Genomic DNA, 24,668 nt, shown 5'->3' on the forward strand with positions numbered 1-24,668 from the left:
CTGATGGAGGCAAAAATATGTATGGTAAAAATAAAGGAGTGTTGCACTTGTGTCAAAGGCTGTAGAAAATGACGGTGGTTCAAAACCATTAGTCTTACATTGTATCATTCATCAACAGTCCTTGTGCGGAAAATGTTTGGATATGTCTGAAGTTCTAAAACCAGTCATATCAGTTGTTTACTTCATCAGATCCACTGGGCTGAATCACCGACAATTCCGCGAGTTTATTCAACAGATTGGAGAAAATGATTTACCATTTATACTGCCGTACGCTGGCTTAGTTGCGGAAAAGTCTTTAAACGCTTTTTTGAAAATAGTGAATGGATGTGAACGAACTGAATTTGAGATTGCAAGGAGAAAATCAGCTTCTCCCTGATTTATGCACCAATATCAAATCCTTCAGACAGAAAATAATACTATTTCAATCGCAATTGCGTAAAAAATGTTTCACACATTTTGAAACATGTGAAATATTCAGCCACACTACAAAGACTGAATTTCCCGTCAATTTCGCAATCGAAACTTTGAGTGCTTTGAAAATAAATTTTTATACTCGTTTTTCAGATTTTGATGTCATTGCGAATGAAATTAAGCTTTTTCAAAATCCTTTTGATCCTGACATTGAAACCCTGGCTCCGGAAGTCCATATGGAAATTATTGATTTACGGTGCAGTGATATGCTTAAGAACAAATATCAAAATTCATCTTTGTTGGAATTTTATAAGAGTCTTCCACTGGAACAATTTGATAATTTGCATAAATTTGCTCGTGGGTTGTTTTCTGTTTTTGGTACTACTTACTTGTGTGAGAAAACGTTTTCCAAGATGAAGTACACAAAGAATGTTTACAGATGAGCCGATGAGCATCTTAAATCTCTTTTGATGATTGGTACAAGTAAAATTGATCCACAACTACAAAATATTGTCGGTGGAAAATCACAATTACATCAATCTCATTAGTGTTTTTATTTTACTGTGATTCATTTCAATTATTTGTTATTTACTAATATGCTTAAACTTAGATACTTAAGTTTTCTTTGTCATCATTTCTGTCGTTAAGTTTTACCTTGCAAGTAAATAAAACCGAGTAATTATCATTCTGTGTTTTCTTCTTCAACTCATCACAGCAATAGTAACAACAGTTAGGTAATCATTGGCTGTCGCGGGCCAGATTGATGACAGTGAATCATTGGCTGTCGCGGGCCGGATTGATGACACTGGCGGGCCGGATTTGGCCCGCGGGCCGTAGTTTGGAGACCCCTGCTCTAGTCTACCCCATCCATCTACCAATTATAGTCTATTTCAAAAGAGTGTAGAGTAATAAAATCTCATTAAGTATTCAAAAGCGCTACAGGGTGATCCGTCAATAAATTCTGTCACTTCCCTAGTCCGCATTGCAAAATTATGTCGTTTCATAAAGAGCAGGTAGAAATCACCCTGTTTTAAGGGATTTGTCCATTGTTATCGACGGATAAATACTGAGCCAGAGGCGCGCTAGTGGGATAATTGCCAAAAGAATATGCATTCATAAAAATTATATTAAAGGAAATAAAAATTTAATACAGCAGAACAGTGTTATTAAAAAAATATAAAATGTAACAATAAAATATATACGAACTGAAATCGGGAAATACTCACAAACACACACGAACGAACTTTACGTATTGAAACACTTGTGGGGACTTTAAATCAATTTATTCACAAAAACGACAAGAACTTTACTGGATACGTTATTACAATTTGACACTTGAACAATACTAAAACTGTGAACTTCCCTTAACGTTCAACAACACTCTATTTATACCCTAATTGAATGTTCTAGAGATTACTAGGTACAATTTTCGAGAACCTTCCGAGAAAATAATTATTCAGACTACCCTTAATTCTAAACCCTAACCTAAGCAAAAGTGTCACTGTCACTGATACACTGGTCTCTGTCCAGATTGCTTATCCCGCTACAGTATATTTACAATTCAATTAAATTATTCTACATCAGTATAGTCTTCATCCGAAGAACTGTCATCATCCCCTGGTGTTATAATTATAGGGTCAACCACCTGATCGACCAAGTTGTCCAGTTCCCACATTTTATCTTCCTCTTTTAAAACATGCTGGATTGCTTTTTGCCAGTTTTCTGATGTGATTTCCATAATGGCTTGATCAAACAATACCTTGACATCTTTCATTTTAAATGTGGTATTGTGCCTTGCAACATATCCTTTAACTTGTGCCCATATAAGTTCTATAGGATTTAATTCGCAATGATATGGCGGTAGGCGCAGCACAGTTACTTTATACTTTTCTGCTACATCTTCTACGGCATATTTCATGAAGCGAGATTTATGTTGTTTTACTATGGCTAGTAGTTCCTTCTTTACTGAATTCGTCTCAAACTGAATACCTTTATTTGACAGCCAGTTAATAATTTCTTGCTTTCTCCAAGCTGAAGTTGGTACCTTCTCTAAGCGCCTTGAATGGTAGCTTGCATTATCCATAACCACGACCGAATCAGCTGAAAGAAATTTTAACATTTCCCCGAAGTAGTCTTCGAAGACATCCGAATTCATGTCCTCATGATAATCTCCCGTCCGGCACGACTCAAAGCTTAACAAACCTTCTTTTAAAAATCCGTCTTCGCTTCCAATGTGAGCAATTATAAGCCTCTTCCCTTTTCCCGAAGGCACTTTAATACCCGTCGAAAGGCCTTCTATGAAAGCTTGGCGAGAACTTGTTATATTTTTATCTTGCCACATTTTTTTGACTATATAACCTTCGTTTATCCACGTCTCATCAAGATAAAAAATTTTCTTTTGCTCTCTGCGGTACTGCTTTATAGTTGTCAAATATTTTCGTCTCCAGCAAACAATTTCATCACTTTCCAGTAATAGTGCCTTTCGATTGTGCTTTTCCCAGGCAAAATTCATACTTTTTAAAGTTTTCCATAAAAGTGTTCTGGATATCAAAGGAATATCGTTATCTCGGCTTATCTCGATAAATATTTTTTCAAGAGTGGGTATTTCCTTTTTAAAATAAAACGAATGAACTTTTCTTCGAATGTCACATTTGGTGTCTTCATCTAAGATTTTTATTGGTCTTCCTGATTTTCTCTTGCATGGACTTACCTGGCCTGATATCTTTCTTTCTCGCAATAATTTAAAAATCGTGGACTGTCCAATTCCAGTCATTCGGGCACATCGCTCAACACTTTCTTGCACAGACAAACTAGGGTGATCGTGTTTTATGCAATCATATACATTTAAAATTATAACTTTTTCGCAAACAGATAGCGGAGAATTTTTTACACTTCTTTTCTTTGGAGTAAATGTCCCCATTTTATAACTTTTTCACTATTTCTATATCACAATATCACTGTACGTTTAATTGGTGTAGTAACAATTACTATTATAACTCGAATGTTTAAGACACCATTACAATATATTTAAACCCTTTTTCTTAATTACCTGGGTTTAATAGGTATTGCATGATTGGTGGGCAGGGTCAAAAAGGGATTATTATAATGACATGGCACCTCGGAACTAAGTGTTAACCCTTTTTTGAGAAATCATGCTCAAGTATATGAACCCAAATTGCATATTAAATAAGTTTACAAGAACCACTAAAATTAATCTTAATCTTTTTTTAAGAAATTTTACTTACCTAAATACATGTAGGTACTTAGTTTTAGACCAAATTACTTCCCAAAAATGGCCTTTTATTATTATCTATGTCTGTAATTTTTAATTTACTTTAATTATTAAGTTTAATAATCCTAAGATTTGCCTACGCCCATGGACGACAACGAAATTCAGGCAAATTTTATGACACTTCATGATTTATTACTCTACACTCTTTTGAAATAGACTATAAATACTGTTATTAACCTATTTAGACAAATCTAATGACAAAATAAAATTTTTCTTGACGCAACACAGTTTTACAATTTCCTATAAAACAAGCAATAATTTGAGCAAATTCATCAAAAACAGTAAAACTGAAACCGAAAAATGTGGAGTTGCCTTAAAACATATGTCGGTAGAACTTTTAGAAATTTCAAATCTCTCTTTTCTTGAACATAAAAGAGATTCAAATTATTGAAGTCGCCTTATTGGTGATGCAAAGTTTGAAATTTTACATTCAGAGAGAAAAGGCTTAAACTAAATTTTTTAGATGCACTTGGAATCAACAAAAGAAAACAATCCAATAATCCAATTATTCAGAATTTATTGTATCGTATTGTCATTAAAACTAAATGTGTAAATCAAATATCAGATCAATCTGTCAACAACATGGAATTTCTCCTTCATTTCTCATCCATTTATTTCTTTCTTCATTGTTTGCATTGAAATTTGCACATCCTGACAGATAACCGCAGCCGATCCTCAACCGCCCAATCAGTAAATTTGAAATTTAATATTGATCGTAAACTACTGAATATAAACAATCAACATAAATTATTGAAATTAAGTAATTTTTCAAAAATCTTTCGACACCTACTGCATGCATAATTCTTCGTAATTTCCTTCATCCTGCTCACCGGTTCTAAATCTTCATAGAAAACGACGTAGATACTGCGATTTTCAATCAATTACACCATAACCGTTTCAAGGAAAAACAGTTAAACCGTTGAAAATTATCAGGCATAAAAGAAGTCATTATTTTACCGCGTGTAAACACGGTGCAAAGTTAAGGATCCGTTGAACATTAATTTTATTTATAGTCAATCAAGTTCAATCAATCTCGAGACGCTAATTTATTCACCAATGTCCTGTTCAAAACAACTTTTTCGACTACTTCCTTGCATACTTTGCATCCAGGAATCTCACATAGTTACGAAAAATATCGTTTTAACGACTTGCCGATGCAACTGACGCAATTTTCGGTACATTTCGTCGATTTCCTCAAATCAGCCGCTGACTACCATACAGTAACCATGGTCTTCTTTGGATTATGCCTCACAAAAAATCTAAAGGCAACGTATCAGGTGATCTAATAGGCCATTATAAGAGGTCGCATTTGCCTATTTACTAATTTGTATAATTGTCGGCTAGCCACTACAATGAACAGTAACTGTTACGTATGATCAGTCGAAAACTCGTTCGAGTTTGTCAGTTATCCAAACCGTCAAACAGGCAGACGTGATCCTTTAGAAGAGCTCACTAGATCACCTGATACGACGTCTCTAGATGAGGGTAGGTTAGGTTAGGTTAGGTCCAAAGTTAGTGGGTCTAATCGACCCTCCACCGCACCTGAGACAGATTCTGCGTACGCTGCTTAAGAATTTGGTGCAAGGCGGTTTTATAAGATACCCCGTTCTTGAGCAGACGACTCAGTCATTTCCTGGCTGCACCACCAATCCTTTTTTTTTAGGTTCAGTTATTGGATCAGGAGTTGGGGAGTTGAGAAGCATTCGCTCCTGAACTAAATTTACAGGGAGGTTAGTTGGAGTCGTAAACTCGATCCATCTCCTCTGTAGACTTGCTCCTGATCTAAATTTACAGGGTGGTCAGTTGGAGTCGTAAGCTCGACATCCACCTACTCTATAGATTCAGCGTCAGAAAAAATTTTTAAGTTCACTCTGTCCATAAAAATCCCACGAGTAGCTAGGGAAAGAAGGTCAATCACGGCAGAGCCCCGCATTACCGTGACAAGGCGATGCTACGACGAGAGGGCGCCCGGTATCCCGAAGGTTCCGTAGAGACAGCTGATAGGCTCAGTGGCATTCATCCTTTCGGCACGGATACACACACCTTAGGATTTAACCATCGTTGGGATGAACCATAAGTGATTCTGTCATTTCCGTATCTAGCGGGGCTACGTGGAAGCAGGCATCCGATGGCCGGTTTGCTCAACCCCCACATCCCAAGCCGATGCACTTGCCAAAAACACCATGCACAGTGGTTCAGGCAGTGAAAGATGAACAAGAACATCCAATCCGCCTAGATGAGGGTAACGTGATATCTAAACTGCACGATTCACAACCGTAGTCCATTTCGATACACAAGTCGTTTAATTCCGTCAGCATAAACATTGGGTGCTCGGGATTCGATGAATTCGACGAAGGCAGTTGTTGACTGGTCCTGATCGGCGAAGATTCTACCGTTGAGAAAGTTATCGAAAAGATGATAGTCAGTTGAAAAGAGGTATTGGGTTATGGTAGGTGAGACAGAATCTCGGCGCTCAACTCATTTAATTTTCGGACGGTCATTTGTGGAACGTGCGGATGGGCGTTATCGTGAAGCATTAGTTTTTCAGGCTGTTTCGATAGCGTAGTAGAGTAGGCCTCACTTCAGGCAGACAGTAAAGTCATCACACCAGTCAGGTTGCTTCTCAGCTCGCCAGACAAGATAGACAGACCACCCAGTCAACCAGAGTGCACCAAATTGTCACGTGGTATCCTCAAACTGTCATCAAGCTAGCTGGGCGGTGAGACAGCCAATCAGAGTATACCAAATTGTCACGTATCGTCCTCAAACTGTCACCCAGCTCGTCAGCTAATCAGAGCGCACGCTTCTGCATCTCAGAACATCGTGGCGGGAGATTTTAATTTTCTGTGGACATGAATAATCCAAGCAGACAGACCATCCAGACAATCAGGATCAGGCGTATCCCTTAACAAGGCAGACAACCCAGTCACGTGACGCGCTTACGTCAGCCCATCTTTTCGCTCAACACATTTTTGTTTCCCCACAGCCATGACGTCATAGAAAAAGTCTCCCACACTGAGAAATTTCTTGATTCCCTCTAAAAAATTCAATTTTCCTGTAACGTCCTTATGGGTCACGTAGTTTACTCGACTCTATATTTACCCCATTTAATGAATGAATTACCTTTAATTTTCAGGTAGCAGTGATATTCACCATCAGTCTCACAGTATGAACAACTACTCACTAGATAGAAAACTGCGGTCTTTCTGCCCTTCTGCGTCTTCCTCGCCGCGATTAGAAATGAGTTCCCTCTCCTCCCTTCCTCATGGCCATAAACTGGTCAACTACGACAGTCTTGAGAGTGTTCGAAAATCTCCCGTGTCCAATGCTGACAGTTCTGTTACGTACGTATATCAAATCAATATTTCTCTTGTGAAGCAGAAAATTTTAAGGGTGCTCACCATTATATTCATTATTTTTCAGGCACAAACCCTCCTACCAAACGTCTTCCAATCACAGTAGTCTAGTGGACCTCACCCCCTCTCCGTCAGACTCTGGTATCTCAGAACTGGAGGCTGCTCTGAGATATCGTGACTCTGAGGTTGCTTACCTTCGTCAAACGATGGAACACAACGAACAGGTTATCTTCAGAGTGTACCAAGAGAAGGAGAAAGTTTGGGAAAGAGAACTCAGAAGACTCAAGACTGTCCAAGAGAGCAGACTGCGGACAAGCGCTCAAAAGGTTTGTTGATATATTTCACAAATACTTTTGTTCGTGAGAATTTTTTCTGTTGATTTAATTGATCGCAAAGAGACATTTGATGGAAATAGTAGAGAAGAAATTTAATTTAGGGGTTAAGACTTTTTGAAATGTTGCAGGTTCATTTCAGAGTCCAAATGGTATTCGTGAATTTTATTCAGTGTTGGTTTGTGAAATATCACAATGTGAGTTACTTTTTCAGGTCCACAAACTAGAACAGATGTTGATGATGCAGACCTATCAACTCCAACAAGACAAGAAACGACTTAGTTCTGACGTTCAGCGATCGAATATGCAATGCGATAGGCTGAGACAAGAAATTGATGAACTAAGAAATAGATTGGAAGAGACAGAATGGGGATTGTGTCAAAAGACGGGAGAGATATCTTTGCTGAAAACTCAGTTGAAGGAATCCCAGGTGAATGATTTTTAAACGCTAATATTAGAGGTAAAAAAAGCGCGTTCCTTGAACGAAAAAGTCTTAGCAGTATCGTGCTATCTTATTTTTAATTGAGTAACATATCTGAAGTAGATGGGGATCTATTCAAAATAGGAAATTCAATTCACAGTTACAAAACAAAAATAGTAACAAGAAAACTAAAACTGTTTACCTTCAGAAACTCAACCACTTGTGCAGGGCAGGAAGCAATACCAGCCCAGGAAAGTTAAGATAGAAGTGATAACTATAAAAATACACTTCCACTTCCTTGTCATTAACTATCTACAACTTATTTGAAAAATGTTATATTCATAAACATAACTCATTGCATGCTGCGAGTGCTAGTTGCCATAGTGTTTGGTATTATTGAATAGTATTGTACAAAAAGAGCAAAGTTATGTTGTGAAGAAAATGGATGGTTACAACGTAAAAAACTCATATTCGAAACCAAGTTCGCGCAGCAATGATATAAAGACGATTGAAAGATAATGCCTCTTTTTGAGGACAACCAACTTAAATCTTGCATCACTGTTTCTAATTCAATTCATTCGAAACATGTTTTAAAGAAATGTCCATGTTTTTTACAGATTGACCAAACAACGAAATGCCAGGAGCTCATCCAACTTCGGACAGACCACCGTGAACTGAGGGATCAACTAGAAGAAAAGAATAAACAAATACACAACCTAGAGTCCTCCAACGCAACAAAAGACGAAGAAATAAATCAGCTCAAAGAGGATCTCTCTAAGATAACTTCACCTTCACCATCCCAGTATGGCTCTCTGGACTCAATCAACAAGAACCAAGGCTTGATTGAAAAGTTGAATGCCGAAATAACGGAACTGAGGCAAGAACTCTCGGAAAAGAGCCTCAGTTACTACAACGGCGTAGAAGCGGGCCGAGGCAAGAGAGGACCGCTCATCACCGAAGAAGAGTCTTTGGAGGATCTGGAAATCCAAAAGTTCAATGGCCACCTGGAAGTTAGCGAAACCGAGAAGCTGCGCAAGGAACTTGAAATGAAATCAAAACAATTCGAGAAGGAACGGATGCAATGGGCTAAAGAAAAAGAGAAGGTGCTCACGTACCAAAGCCAACTGCGATTGAACTACGTTCAAATGTTGAAGAGAAGCAACGCGCTCGAAGAGGAAATAGAAAATTTGACGCTCGAATTGGAATTGGAAAGAACTGGGCTCAAAAAGAAGTTGGAACTGTCACAGACCATAGAGTTATGATCGATTGGAGCGAATTGTTTTGATTCATCACTTTTTCTCGTGTAGATTCGATTCTACATTCAGAGTTAAAAGTGATTTGATTACTTTCTACCGTTTTCATGATTCTCCATTTTATTTATGACCGGACATGACGAAATCTATTTCTCGCATTATTATGCTCCAGATGGTATTGGAAAATACTGGGTGGATTTTTCAACCTGATATTTGTAGAATTATCTAGAGATGAAAATGGTGGAAACTTTTGTTCTGGTATCTGTAGAGTAGGGAGGGTGAGATCCACAGCACATAGGCCACATGTGACCCATTGTACATGGACCGGTCACTAGGAGGCATCTCCTTTATATTGGCAGGTGTAGGCCAAGACTCGCCGAACACACACTCTCTTTGGCAACCTTGAGGTGTCTCACGGTGGCCTCCGCGAAGGTTTTCGAAGGTGCAGCGATATAACTGTCGTTGCGCAACTTCTTCAACCTTCTTGGGGTTCCCTCCGTGGAGGTTCACAAGTGAGGGAGCTTTCCTGCAGGGGCAGCCGGCTCCTTGCCTTTATTCAAGGCGGAGCTCTTGTGCCCGCCGCAGGAAGTGCCCTTGCTGATGGAGGTGGAGTGATGAGGAGGAGGGGGCACATATAGTTGCTGCCACTCCTGCCTCTATCGCTCTCTTTCTCCTTTTGGCCTCGGCGCCGCAAATACCCTTACGCCTTGGCCTTTGTATTACATCACGAGGTTACCTGCTATGTCCAGCCTCATTCCAAGCGGTAGATTGGGGTGGAAATTTCTGTTCATCCCCAGCCACTGCCTCAGATTGAGGTGAGCACTTCTGTCCAGCCTCGGGATTGGTTTTTGTTTTTGTTGTTTCTGTTTTTGTTCCATTCGTGTGTGTTCCCCCGAGTAGCAAGGGAAGAGTTGGTCAACTCTGGCAGAGCCCCGCATTACCAGAGGTAGGCTGATTACAATGAGGTTCCGCCCAGTTCCCCAAGGGGATCGTTCGTGACCGCATATCACCTGGCATGTTTTGCAAATGCTTTTGGGGAGTTTTAGTTCCCCCCCTACTTATTTCTGCCACTGACCAGGAGTCCGACGACCCCTCCGTAAGGTCACATTGGCTTCCCGAACAGGGCCTTCAGTCCCCTGGCCGTTCCCCTATCCGCCACCTGGGGGAGCGCCCGATAGGTAGTCCAACCCACGGGGGAAACTTTTGTTATGCTGATATTGAAAATTGATCATTTTACTTTATTATTAATGATTGAATATTGAACACTCTATTTTAAATGAACTGAGCTCTATTCTTTATTTCTTTGAAAACTATTACTAAATTTGTAACTTACGAGATATACTGCGGAAATCAATAAACTATCAGTGAATAGAAAACTAAAGAATAGAAAAGTGAAAGATAAAGTTCTACTTAATGAGAAATCACCCACATGGTGTAAGTAATCACACGTTAGAAGGTAAGACCCCGGTAGTCCTTAGCTCTCACAAGTTTCCACTTCTGAGGGTTGTCGTTCGTAGGGGTGCGACAGCTGGTTAACGGAAAAATATATTTAAACATTCTCTAGATAAATCTAATATCAGTTGAAAATTATTTTGTATTTTCCAGTAAGGTTTGTCTTGGCATTTTGAAGACAAGGAAAGTCACCACTTTTGCAATCACTTCTCTCGAACTGTATTCATAAAATTTATTATCATTAAAAAACAGGGAACTCACTTTGTGAGACTTTGTGCCATCTAATGAAAAAACAATCGGCATTCAAGAAGTAGTGGTTGTACAGCTTGCCAATCTAGAAAGCGACCTCAAAGTCTCTGCTTAGGACCTTCCTTAAGATGCACGTTCGTTAGGAGACTGTGAGAGAAAGAGATAGAATTCTCAAGTCTCTTTCTAATTTTGGCAAGCTGTACAAACAACATTATTCAGTCGTCCTACTCAACACTTTGCGGACAGCCAAGTTGTACTCTGCTTTGCGTTCGATCACATCGCTTTCGTGCCGAATTCGCTTAACGTGTCGCCCTACGTAAGCGAACTCAACGCGACCAGCCAAGTTGCACTGCTTTGCGTTCGATCGCATCGCTTTCGCGCTAAGTTCGCTCACGAATCTTCCTACGTAGGCGAACTCAACACTGCACGGACAGCCAAGTTGCACTGCTTTGCGTTCGATCACATAGCTTTCCCGCCAAATTCTCTTACGAGTCGCCCTACGTAAGCGAACTCAACGGGAACAGCCAAGTTACACTGCTTCGCGTTCGATCGCATCGTTTTCGCGCTAATTTCGCTTACGGGTCGTCCTACGTAAGCCAACTCAGCGAGATCACGTTACGAACAGCCAAGTTGCACTGCTTTGCATTTGATCGCATCGCTTTAGCGGTAAATCGTCCTACGTAAGCGAAGTTGACGCTATGCGGACAGCCATGTTGCACTGCTTACCGGTCGAATCAACATTTCAACTGAAATCTGAACGGTAAATAGATGAAACTTCTATTGAAAACTGGACTTCTTGTTATCGCACGTTAAAAGCTAGTCTGCCTTACTTTCTAAGAAACAATATTGACAGTTCATCACTTTTGGTGTGTCTACATACTTTCAAATTAATTCATGCATTATTTTTTCTGAAATGATAGATATGATACTTCAACTATTATCTCCTTTTAGGATAATCCGAGACCGAAAGCCATGGATACGGATCGATATTGAAAGAATTAATTCTTTGGCTCATTTAGAGGTTCGTCATATGTTGTTCTTTCATTTCTACTTTTTTCATTATCACTTCTTTGTAGTAGCCTTCAATCGATATCTTTGCATCAGTGTCTTCTTCAATTGATTTGAGCAATGAAGTAGTATCTCAACCAATTTAATCGCATGTGAAACTAAGATAAAAGCTTTACTTTTCAGAAATGAGGTATTTAAAATATTTTTACCACTAGGTTCAAATACTTCTGCCTCATACCTGTTACATCTACCTCAAACTCAAAAATGGCCTTTTCGAAGCTTGAAAACAACCTTGACATTATGTTAAAGTGATGAGGATGTTAGGGCTATATCGGATTTCAAAAGTTGAAATATTTTACAATTTAATCAGTTAGTAGTAGAAATATGAGTATAGTTACTAAAGTGGTGGTCTTTCCTCGGTCAGTAGACGTATTCCTCGTTGTTGGTGCTCAATATATCAGCTCCTTAACTTATAATGTATGTAGTGTTTTTCAGAGTTATTTGAAATATCGTAGATATTTTCTAACATTTGTTAGTGTTTTATTATCATTCAAACTTGCTTCCTCTTTGTAATCCATCATTTATTAATTGTGAGCTCTTTCTCGTGTGATTTTTTTTTCATTATTTATTTTTTACATTGTATATATGAGTTTTATTCCAACTTTATATTTTTGGTTTAACATATTTTTACCACTATTCCTGAGGTAGGTAAGTGAAATTTTGTTACTTGTGTATATATAATATAATTTACAGTGAAGAATAAACGTTATTTTTTATCCTAAGACTTTATTATTCCTTATTCATCGATAAAACAATACATTCACATATATAAGGGTAAAATACACTCCTCAACAATCAAATTGTATAGTTATTTCATAGGAAAGGTAGAATTGAGGGACCTCTGACATAGAATAAACTTCAACTTTGATCCCCCACTCCACAACTAAAACACCTCGACACGCGTTTCATCAACCAAGAAGGCGTCATCAGGATATAAATTAGAGTTCCTTTTCTGACGCCAACTCAGTTGATACATTATTCTAGTGATGTTCTATTAATAATAATCAAACGCAGTGTTTATCTTCCTCAGTACAAGCCGAAATGTTAAGAATTTATGATTTTCACTAACAGCGAAGCAAAGGTCGATATTTCAGTGAAATTAGAAACGTTCATGTCGATTAAAAATATTCGTTAAAAATGTTCCTCATGACTAAAACTAGGAAATGTTATGAAATTGAATAAATTGATGGATGTAGCCGGTACTACGTGGTAGATCATCATAAAAAATGGGAAATGAAACTTTTAACAAGATATGCAATAACAAAAATATTAATCTATCAAGAGACATGTAGTGAATTTACTAATATGTGTCATTACAAAATTCAACGACAATATTTAGAGGCGATACCTTTTACTTCAGGCTACATCTACATGTGATACGTACTTTTACCGAAAACTGGAAATTAGATTTAATGCCATAATTTTATGTAGACCGTCATCATCCCAGATTCTTACTCGTACGAATCATACCGCTTTTTTTCGCAAAAAAACTTCATTAATTCGAACGGCAACGAATATTAATTGAAAAATAGCTATAAACTTATAGTTTTGAATACACCGACCCGTTCATTGGTGAAAAATCAATGACACTATTGATGATAATTACAAATTTTCATAATATAGACTTCATTTCCAAAATGCCCTGACAATTACAAAAATCAACAACAAAAAATATTTCGCATTTTCTCACAAAAACATATACAGATACATCTACCAACAACCATTCTACCTCTTAATAATGAACCCATTTGTCCTTCTGACAAAAATCAGCTGCAAGAGTAAGGGACCTAGGCTCCAACCTGATTGAACTGAGGATGCCTTCACACAACCATTCTAATCACCCTTTCCTTCATAAACTAGCAGCTTATTACAGTGTCCCTATTAGTCCGGTCAAATTATACTAAAAAATAAGAGTGAAGGTACATAAGTTTACAACAAGCTGCAAATGCGTGTAATTGTTCAAAACATAGTTAAAAATGGGATTTTAAAATTCCAAATTATTGCGATGCCTGGAAAAAAAATTATTAGAGGTCAAAGGTCAAAAATCTCAAAAAAAAAATGGTTTTTCGCGATTTTCAGGGAAACGGTAAGTTTTATCATAAAATAACCTCAGATAAAAATTGTAGATCATAAAATTCTTTATAAAAAATGTATACGATACGATTAGTCAAAAAGTTGTAAAAGTTGTAATCGTCATTATATGCATAAGTATGCCACGTATATACATCTCTGAAGTTGTAATTTAAGTAAAAAAAATTTTCTATTGGTATACATGAGTATAGATATAAGAATATCAGTATTACTGCAGTATTTCAAGATGAAATTGAGGAATATTTTGAATATGAATTGGCTCCCTACCCTTTATCGTTGTTTGATGACCTCGAGATGCGTAAAACACAGAAGTCTGCCATTTACGATTGTTTCCAACAGGTCAATATTGAAATTAACAATACTAATACGACATACATCATTTACGGTGGATACTTACTACATCGTGTTGTGTGGGATAGTGAAGAAACATTTAGCATTATTTTAGATAAATACGTTCAGTATGTACGTAGACATTTTGGTGCCAGAATTACGGTCGTATTTGATGGCTATGATGATTGCACGATGAATATTAAGGCTGGAGAATAACGTCGTCGAACTTTAGCAACATCTTCATCTTCCGATATTCTATTTGATGAACTTATGACAGTTCCTACCAGTCAACAGAAATTTCTTACAAATACTCACAACAAAGCTCGGTTCATTTCAATGTTGAAGGATAAGTTTATTGGCGAAAATATATTGGTTAAACAGGCTAATAACGATGCAAACTTCATACTGCTCGAACTCCACCTGAAAAAAATATTTTCTTTCTAAAGCCAGGAGAAGCTCAAAACCAAACCGAAATATATTCGTCAAAAAGTTTATCTACTTTTGCAAAGAGTCAAAATTATGTACTATTTTTACACGAAATAACTGGCTGTGATACGACGTCTGCATTTTACAGGAGGGGTAAAGCAACAGTCTTTAAAATGTTTGAAAAACAAGATTTAGTTCAATGTGCTGAAGTTTTCAAAAAAAGTAATTCGACACAACAAGAAATTATCACCAACGGGATTCAGTTTCTTCTTTCTATGTACAAAGCTCCGAAAAAAACCACCTGCTCAGATAAGTATCGATATGCATGTAAAAAATACTAAAAATAAGAAAAGGGTGCAATTAGCTTGTCTTCCTCCAACCTCAGTTGCTGCTCATCAACATCTTTTCCGGGTATATTACCAAATTCAAGTGTGGCTTGGTTATCAGCTAGACCCAAAAGGCTGGGGTTGGAAGTTGGTCGACAATGCATTAGAACCTCTTCAGACTTTACTCCCACTTGCGCCGGAAAAACTGCTGAACCCAATTTTTTGCAACTTCAAAAAGGGATGCAGCGCTAAATGTGGTTGTAAAAAAGTTGGACTGTTGTGTTCTCTGGCATCTACACATTGTCAAGGCCAGTCATGTTCTAATGCTGATTCACCAATAGTGGAGGATTCATTTGATACCAACGAGGAAACATGCGATACATCACTCTTGACGCAGTTCACCTACACTCAGAATGAACATCAAGAAGAAGAAGCAGAAGACCAAGAAGAAGAACGACAAGAAGTATTTGAAGGTTATGACTCAGATGAATACATTACATTTACATTTTTTTAATTTCAATCGCATTTATAATTTCCAACCCTTCGTAATATATTTTATTATGCAAGTTTTCAATTTGACAGAATCACAACAGACATGTGGAATAGGCCTACTGGGAAAATCACGTTAAAAAAACGCGCTAAGTACACTACCTCATAGGTGGCGTGGAAACGTGTGCATATAATGACGATTACAACTTTTTGACTCGTCGTATCTCAGAAACGGTGGCTCTAAGAAAAAAAAAGTATTGATACAGTTTTTGTAGATAATTTCATGATCTACAATTTTTATTCGAGGTTATTTTATGATAAAACTCACCGTTTTCCTGAAAATCGCGAAAAACTAATTTTTTGACCTTTGACCTCGAATAATTTTTTTCCAGGCATCGCAATCATTCGGAATTTTAAAATCTTATTTTTAACTATGTATTGAACAATCACACACGTTTGCAGCTTGTTGTAAATGTATGTACCTTCCAATGTCTAATTGACCGGATTATGTCACCGGAGTATTTTATTGAAGAACTAAATTTGATAAAACAGGCGACAGTAAATAACAACTTCAATCTGGGCATGATTCATCACATCCTTGACAAAAAACCATTCAAACAAGCCCTCTAACAAATATTCCCTAACATCAAAGATGAATACTAATACTTTAAAAATACTGACTATACAAGAAATGCATCAGAAAAGATAAGTAGACAAATAACCAAACAGAAAATCAACATAGCATACAAGACTGATAACACCTCGTGTAGAAATATAACAACAACAGCAAATCCAATATCGAAAAGGATAACAAATCGGGTGTCTACAAGCTGACATGTATTTCTTGCCCATAATTTATATTGGAAGAAAATCTAGAAATTTCGAAATCAGAATCTCGGAACACAAACATATGCACGCCATCTGTTGGAAAACAACTACGACTTTTATATAAACTATGTACTACATATGTATAGAAAATGAAAGAGAAAAGTTGAACCTGCTAGAATCCCTGGAAATTAATGAAGATAAACAATCAAATTTCCTATTGAACAACCAACAAGAAGTTAATTTCTCACCACTGTTAAATCTATTTTCAAGAAAAATTTACTAAAACTAGTTAAATCGTTAATAACAATAATTTACCTGCCTACTCACCGATTAGTAGTCTCTATTAATTGAAAACTAAGTCCCATATTGTGGACCTATAATGTATCTTACACATTAGTACCATTTCATTTACTTACTACAAACTCTATATGGAAATCCACAAAGGTAGTGAACATATAGGATCACGCAGATAGCAGTGCATTATAACGAATATATCACAATCTAATTAAAATCTGGATCTAGTTAAAAACTTATTCTTTTTCTTGGGAGGCGACTGTTCCAACGTTTTGGACTTGGAAAATCCCTGACTCTTCGGAAAAGTAATTCTACTTGGTTGATTTGCTGCCTCTTGGACGTCGATAACTCTGGATCCCTTCCTATGAACGACCAAATTGAGATTTTATAAGAAAAATGTGCACACAATCAAAATAATATATTGGGAACAAATGTATTAATGAAACACTTTAGTTCAGTGACTACTATTATATACATTTTTCTTCACATCTCTGATAATATCGAGATTTCAAAAGATACTCTTATTAAAAATTAATACTGTAACGAATCTGAAGCCGGCCCTGACCGTTATCTCAGCCAGCAAACACATGACTCATCGCGAACCACCGCGAAAGGTATAGATGAGTGCCGAAACCCCTAAAGAGATGTGAGCCAAAGCTTGCCGATATAAAAAGGCCGCTTCCCGTCCCGAGCAGCAGTCTGTATTCAGAAAGCGATTCGTGCGTTTAAATAAAGAATAAGAGCAGTGAAGATAAATTAAGCGTTAGTTTCTGGAATATAAATTAGTTGTAATAGTGAAATTTTGTTAAAAATTAATTTGTTTAAGACAGTCAATTCTTTAATTAGTAACAATACATTTTTTAAATTTAAACACCCATAAAAATCATTTTTCAATGTATCACACACCTGCAGAGCTTACCTGATCAAATCAGGCATACCTGGGATATTTTCAAATTTTGCTGGAAAAGACGATGATGTCATGATTCGATCCGATCTAATAGTACGATGTTTGAAGAATATTTTGAGCAAATGTTGGACTTCATTCCACTTCTGTGATTGTGGTATCACCACAAGTGTTTTTTATTGAATACCAAACATACGCCACTGAAGGTATAAAAACGACCCGAATGCTCATAAAATATGTTGTTTGCGAGCAGTATGACATACATGAATAGTGTGAGCACTTTTTACTATACTTACTACTATTATTATAAGGAAAATAGTATGTAGAACAATGGGGAATGTTCCTCAATTTCTGTTATTACAGCAAATGCAAGTTTGAACAAAATAGAGTTGAGTTTGATTCATGAGTTTTTCAAATTCACTTCGAAAAGTATTCAAATTGATGTTTCAAATGTTGGGTTTTAATTTTTAAAGGGATTTGTTTCAAATGCACATATTGGCAACAGCGCCTATATCAAGTTGAAATAATTTATACGTACCTAGATATTCTACTTTAAAAAAGGAAAATTTTCTTTATAAATCAACTATTAAGGCAAAATATAAATTATAGTTCAATACCACCTCCACACGCCACATAAACAACAGTTGTTTTGTTATTTATTTATATAGAGGAAGACAGGTTAGGTGCACAAAATGTCATATGTCACAGAACGTGTCGGAACTCGGAACATAAGTAAACAGAACATCACGCCTCTGAAATATGTCATCTTTGTTTGTCTCGTTCAGGTAACAGATTCATTGTCCTTTATTAGCAATAACCGATGTTTCCAAATGGTGAAATAGAAACGAATCTATTTAAATATTGAATGCATTATTTCATTTCTCTTTTTTTATGATACGTTTGAAATGCATTGTTTTAGAGCTCTTTTATGAAAACTACTTGATTTTCGTCAGGAGGAACATTCCCCATTGTTCACGTGTTAATGTAGATAATACCTCAGGTATATGAACTTACCTGTATTTGTACCACCAGTACTCAAAAGCCAAGGTGACGCAAGCTAGTCCAATACCAACAAATATCACAATAAATACGCCGCCAATATTCTGAATACTTATTCCATCCGATTGGTCTTCAGCAGTGTTGCATTCTTTATTCTCCGGATTCCGGTTCCACCACTTTTCTTTCAAACGTTCCAGTTCACGACGATTTAACAGCTGCAAAATTCTATGAAGAAAATATTCAGTAATTTGTCACGAGACGGTTTGGTTAGAACATTAATAGAACCTCCTGTATATTCATTTGAGACGAAATGTTAGGTTCGTTTACAATAAATAATAGTTTGAAAAAGGAAAACACACACTTTAATAGCAACACAAACTAAAAAATAAAGGATAATTCGAAAATAATTTAGGATTGTGTTCTATATCGATAATAAGTCCTGTGGCTTGATGTAACTAAATTATATTTTTATTATGGCTCCAATCTGGCAAACAGCTCCTAATCAAGTATTTATAATAATGGATATTTGGCACCCCGCGCACTAATTTTTTTGTAAATAGATTTATTCTGATTTCAGACTCTTTAAAAGTTATTAGTTACATAAAGCCATAGGACTTATTTACGATGTTGGACACAATCTTAAATTAGTTTCGAATTATTTTGTAGTTTGTTCTGCTATTGAAGCGTAATTTTTAGTTTTTTTAACTATGTATTGTTTATTTTCCACTTTTTAGTTTGACTTGTTATTTCAAGTCCATTTGTTTTAATATAAAATATATAGATGCGCGCAGACAATGTGGTTGTATAACTTGCTCTCACACAGACTGTGTGAGAAAGTCATTTAATCCCGACTTTCCTGATCAGGATATTGAGATAACCTTATGAAATTATTCTCTTGTCACGGATTCTTGATGAGTCTACAAAGTTTCAAATACATCTGTCCGTTTGAAGATAGTCAAAATTGAGTCCGCAGGAGTCGGTTACAAACAACGAGTGAAGCTAATAAAAGGCTGTTAAAAAGACTGAAATTTAACCAAGACTGTTGAGAAAAAGAGTTATTCGGATTGGAAATTTGAATAATTAATGTTGGATTATTACGAAACTAATTAAAGATAACATGATACTGAACCAAAAGCCTATTGAAATTCAAATGCAATAATCCATGCAAGATTCCCAGTCAACTGTGTCAATCTCTTTTATATAAAAAAAAATAAGAAAATGTTAATGAAGACTCATTGTCACCTCAACAATATAGCGACAAATTTTGATAATTTAATCGCACATACAAGTAAGTGTCCATCAACATATGGCTTCAGGCAGAGTCATTTGAAAATAAGTAGTAGTCCGTCAATATGTAGAAGTCAGGAAATGTCATTATATCATTCAAATGAAGAGAATAGAGGTTATATCTGCACCTGATAAGTGCTGCAAGAACTAATAGTAACATCAATTATGGTAACGTAAATTTCTTTAAAATATATTTTCAAAAAATTTGGTGAATCCCAATTTTTCTCAAAAACAATTCATTCCTAACCTTCAAAGTTAGGTTAGGTTATGTCCAAAGTGACTGAGTCTATTCGACCCTTCACCACAACCCACAAGGGTTTATTGTGGCTCACACCTATTCACACTCGATCAAATAAACCAAGCTTCTTAAGCCGATTAGTCTGTATAGTGAGTGGACTTTCATGTCAGATGGTGAGCGTACGGCTCTGCCTAACTCCAAAAACCTGATTCGGTTCCCGGTGGGGCAGGCACGAAGTATATGCTCCGCTGTTTCATCATTTTCCAAACAGAGGCGACTCACACTGTCTTCTGACAGTCCGAGACTTTGCATATGATGATTCAAGAAGGCCTGTAAGACATCGTAATTTTTCCCTACTGTAGTCCAACAACTGTTTGGAATCAAGCTTCGAAGGGTGAATAAACGCCTTGGATTGCTATGTACATAAATGTACGGAAAAATTAATGACTCAAAAGATTGCCGGTAATAACAGATAATATCTAATATATAAAAATGAATGTTTGGTTGGTTGGTTGGTTGGTTGGTTGATTGATTGGTTGGTTGGTTAAGTGATAAACTTCTACATCGATCAACCGATCGTGATGAAACTTGACATGTATAAGTAATTTTTCCTAGAGAAGGTTTTTAGGCTATCAATTTTTGTGTAACTCGCCACTAGATGGTTCTGCAGAACAATTTTTTGAAAGCACTGTTCTATAACGCTGCGCACGCTTCCTAGTAACCTGTCCACCTTCCTGGAAAGGACAGGATGGACGATGACCCAGGAGGATTACTCCTCGGGAGGATTTACAATGGGTCACATGTGGCCTAAGTACGTGGGCTTACACTCACCCTCCCTACAGATACTTTTACAGAACGCTGCGTACGCAGTTCGTTGATTCTGATTCTATCAAAACATTAGAACAGCAGCGATACAGCAAGTTAGTACTAGTAAGATATGAAGTAACTGCAACTGTTATCAAAAGACAAAAAAGGCAGTAACCAGAAAACATTTTCATAACCACCAATAATAATAATTTTGAACTTGACATTCAAACATAGATGAGTTAAGTCTAGAACTCACGCAGTATTGAACTGATCCTTCAAAGGAGACCCTTGCTGCACAGCGATGGCATAAGGTTTCCTGGAGAACTCTTCACCAACAACCGTGAGATCACAATTGGTTTTCTCTAAATATTTTATATCTGTGGCATCTCCGAGGAACGCGAAACCTTCGCTTGATGATTTGGACGCTCGTACTTTTTCTAAGGCCTCCTCCATAGTATTTGGAAGGCCAGCTTCTTTCATCGCCTGCCACATCTTCGTGTATTTATCGCTCACTGGATAATCCCATACAGCCAGTTTGGCGCGTTCTACTTCTGACAAACTGTCATTGAGGCTCATGTCCTTCCATATTCTGAAAAACAAACGATTTGAGGCTCCCAACAAGGTGCTAAGTTTTCGACACATATTTTTTGTAGAAGCGACATTTTGCGTCTTCAAAAAACAGTGAATTCATAAGTTTATTGGTTTGTATCAATTAGTAGCAATATATCAATGTAAATATATTTTATTTACAATAAAACTTTGTAAATGACTTTAATGATATTATCCTCTATAGCGAATTTCTTCCGTTTGCTGATGATCTGTAGATGTTCAAAGTTATTCGAGACGCATCTGTTACTGAATTATTATTTGTTGTCTGCTGGATGAAATCCAGCAGACAACAAATTTAAAAAAATTGAAGAAATCTCAATTGGAATCGATAAAACGATCAATATAATTTAATGTTTGAAGATGTTGTTCGCGGCTCCGCTTTAGATGGCCCATGCGCAAGGTCCAATTTTGGCAAACTCTCTCTATCATAGCGATCGGTATTTCTCTTATAAATGCTTCGATATTGACTTCCAGAGCATCAGTCGTTGCTGGTTTATCCCTGTAGACATGAGCCTTAACATGACCCCACAAGAAATAATCCAAAGGCGTTAAATCACACGATCTAGGCGGCCAATTAACGGGCCCCAAACGTGAGATAAACTGTTCGCCGAAGATGGCTCTTAATTGGACCATTGTTTCGCGTGTCGTGTGGCACCGTCTTGTTGAAACCACAGGTCAGGCATGCAAAATTCTTTCATTTTGGGCAACAAAAAGTCGTCAATCACCACACTGTAGCGCTCGCCATCCATAGTAACATTTCGGTCATCGTCGTTTTTGAAGAAGTACGGAGGATGTCACCGACCCATAATCCACACCAAATAGTGACTTTTTCGGGATGCATCAGTAGCCCTTGCAATGCTTGTGGCTGGTCTTTACTCCATATGCGGCAATTTTGCTTGTTAACGTATCCATTCAATCAGAAATGAGCCTCGTCGTCATAATTTTTCGATTAGAATGTAGATCTTCCTCAAACTTTACCAGCACCCATTCACCAAATATTAGACGTTGTGGAAGATCATGTGGTTTCAATTCTTGCACCAGTTGTATCTTGCACATTTCACGATCATCACGAACACTGACAGATACAGCCGCAATATTTTTTTCAATCCTCACTCTGCGTATGCGTGTTGGTGGTTTAATGTCCAATAATGCAAACTTGGTTCGAAATTTAGGCACAAGCTTCCGAATAGCTCCCTCAGTAAGCCGATAAAACTGCCTATAAATTGGGAGAAGTGCACGATGCAATTGATAATGATAATTTTTGGGGAAGAAAGTTTTTGGCTTTCTACCACTCCATCTTGAAAGCCATATCATAAATTATTCAACTGTTAGATCAATAATGGAATACAACTCCACGATGTGATGCCCCTCATATAATTGTTTATTCATTTATGTGCTATTTGTGATACTTACTCATAGAACTTTGCTTCGATATTCGCCATTCTTTCGAAGTATGTTTGTGTTGAGGAACCATTCAGAGGTGCATACTGAATTTTATATTGCTTAGATAGATCGTCCAGGGACTCAATCGGGGTGTCGAGTCGAGAAACTGTCAAAAAAGCTGCCAAATTTGCAGTGTAAGATGCAATGATGATGAATCCAAACAGCCACCAAGTAGCAGCCACCAGTCGACCAGATAAGTTTTTGGGAGCTTCGCCTCCGCCTTGAGGAGTTAGAGAAGTCATGCAGAACCACAAGCACTCTTTCAGATTGAATTCCCTCTTCTCCTCGTCATCTTTGTATTTTTCCCGATTGTTTTGGTAGCTGTATGGAGACCAGCGGTCAAAAATCCACATGAGAAAACTGAAAATTGAGAGATATGGTATAAAATAATCAAGTGTAAGTTTTATGCAACAAGAGTTCCTTTTTGTGTATCCTGAATAATTACTAATTAATACTAATTTAGGTAGGTATGAACATCTTGAAAACCAGAGGGGACGACAGAGACCAAAAACGCCTCCTATCCACTGTTTAACGAACTATGAAGTGGCAACTAAGCTTTCACAATTGCTCTGGTTCAAACTAGGATTTTGTCCACATTTCTCCATTTTTACAAATTCGCCGAAAACTTTCGCTATTGATGGCTGCCAAACAAATACTAAACAACGCCGCGTCTTCAAACTTGAAACATATGCTTTATATATTGTGTACTTTCTAAAACAGTTATATTTTTCAAACAACTACCGCCACCTCTAGGCCAATCTTGGTACTTCTGGAACCACCCTCGTAGTAAAAGCATCATTTCACTAAAAAACCCTCTGATGAGAACGGTCCTAGAGCAGAGTTGTCTTGAAAGAGTATGTGAAAAAATTCGTTCGATATATTGTTAGTTTTTTTCCAAGGGATATTTGCCATCCTTAGTGTTGTTCCAACTTTTCAGGTATGGGTGATTATATCAAACGTTTTCTTGTAGGTTTCCAGAAGTATCTTTGTTGATCTCTTTTGTATCTGAATATTCCACGATTCACTACTTTTTTCTGAATATTTTAAAAGTTATGCTTTTACTGTCTCTGTAAAAGAAATTCACGAATGCTGTTTGCCCCACTCTGATGTGTTTTGGATACAAACAACGGTGGATGGCTGTCAAAAGACGTATCCGATAGTACCAAGGTGTTTGTGAAGAAGAGAGATGATTAGCAATTTTCCAGTCTTTCTATGTTTTCATTTCAAATCCATAAAGATTTATCTACTCGGTGATATTCTAGAATCTAAATTCATCTGTATTTATTTAATTCCCGTATTGTTCTTTCAAAATTAGTGATCTCATTTTATTGATGTAATTGATGTCAAAAAAAAAACATCAAAACAAACTTTTCATGTTGGACGTTGTCACAATTTAGACTCAACCTCACTTTCACTATGTCAAATGTGTGAAGAATCATGTTGCCTGCTTGAGTTCGATCTTCATCATTGTATTCAAAGATATTAGATGTTTCTTCTTTTTGTCCCAAAAGATGTCTATTTTGCCAGCGACACCTTGCAAAAAGAGGAATACTTCCATTAAGGCCTAGCTGTGACTCTTTATACTTGCTTCACTCAACCCATAAGGAGATAGCAGACATTATTGTACATTACGTTATTGGCAGTGACTTGCGGATCATATTCTAATCATCCTGATTTGCTTGACAATGGGGAATGTTCCTCAGTTTGGGTTATTACAGCAAATGTAAGTTTGAACAAAATAAAGCTGTGTTTAATTCATGAGT

At 37.1% G+C, this 24,668-nt stretch overlaps 2 protein-coding genes across 11 annotated transcripts in view; one reads left to right on the plus strand and one right to left on the minus strand.

Annotated features, from left to right (window-relative positions):
- The window catches only part of LOC111510484 (leucine zipper putative tumor suppressor 2 homolog), a 279,299-nt gene extending 266,597 nt beyond the window's left edge, over positions 1-12,702 (plus strand). For all 5 annotated transcript variants that reach the window (XM_074182922.1, XM_074182920.1, XM_074182923.1 and 2 more), the window contains 4 exons: positions 6,840-7,047; positions 7,127-7,385; positions 7,606-7,821; positions 8,430-12,702. In XM_074182922.1, the coding sequence (XP_074039023.1) occupies positions 6,840-7,047; positions 7,127-7,385; positions 7,606-7,821; positions 8,430-9,074 (1,328 nt within the window). In that variant the 3' untranslated portion in view covers positions 9,075-12,702. The remainder of the gene's footprint in view (positions 1-6,839; positions 7,048-7,126; positions 7,386-7,605; positions 7,822-8,429) is intronic.
- A 1,271-nt stretch (positions 12,703-13,973) lies between these two features.
- Ir25a (Ionotropic receptor 25a) overlaps positions 13,974-24,668 on the minus strand; it is a 29,965-nt gene continuing 19,270 nt past the window's right edge. For 4 of the 6 annotated variants that reach the window (XM_074182919.1, XM_074182916.1, XM_074182915.1 and 1 more), the window contains 4 exons: positions 22,876-23,265; positions 21,110-21,442; positions 18,537-18,746; positions 15,879-16,980 (listed from right to left, as the gene is read on the minus strand). In XM_074182919.1, the coding sequence (XP_074039020.1) occupies positions 16,830-16,980; positions 18,537-18,746; positions 21,110-21,442; positions 22,876-23,265 (1,084 nt within the window). In that variant the 3' untranslated portion in view covers positions 15,879-16,829. Of the gene's footprint in view, positions 14,676-15,877; positions 16,981-18,536; positions 18,747-21,109; positions 21,443-22,875; positions 23,266-24,668 lie in introns of those variants that run through there. The other 2 variants (XR_012467345.1, XM_074182918.1) reach the window with 2 other exon arrangements.

This window comes from Leptinotarsa decemlineata, unplaced genomic scaffold (assembly GCF_025532065.1).
Source record: "Leptinotarsa decemlineata unplaced genomic scaffold, Ldec_3_MD MMD2_tig00026330_RagTag_RagTag, whole genome shotgun sequence".
NCBI lineage: Eukaryota > Metazoa > Arthropoda > Insecta > Coleoptera > Chrysomelidae > Leptinotarsa > Leptinotarsa decemlineata.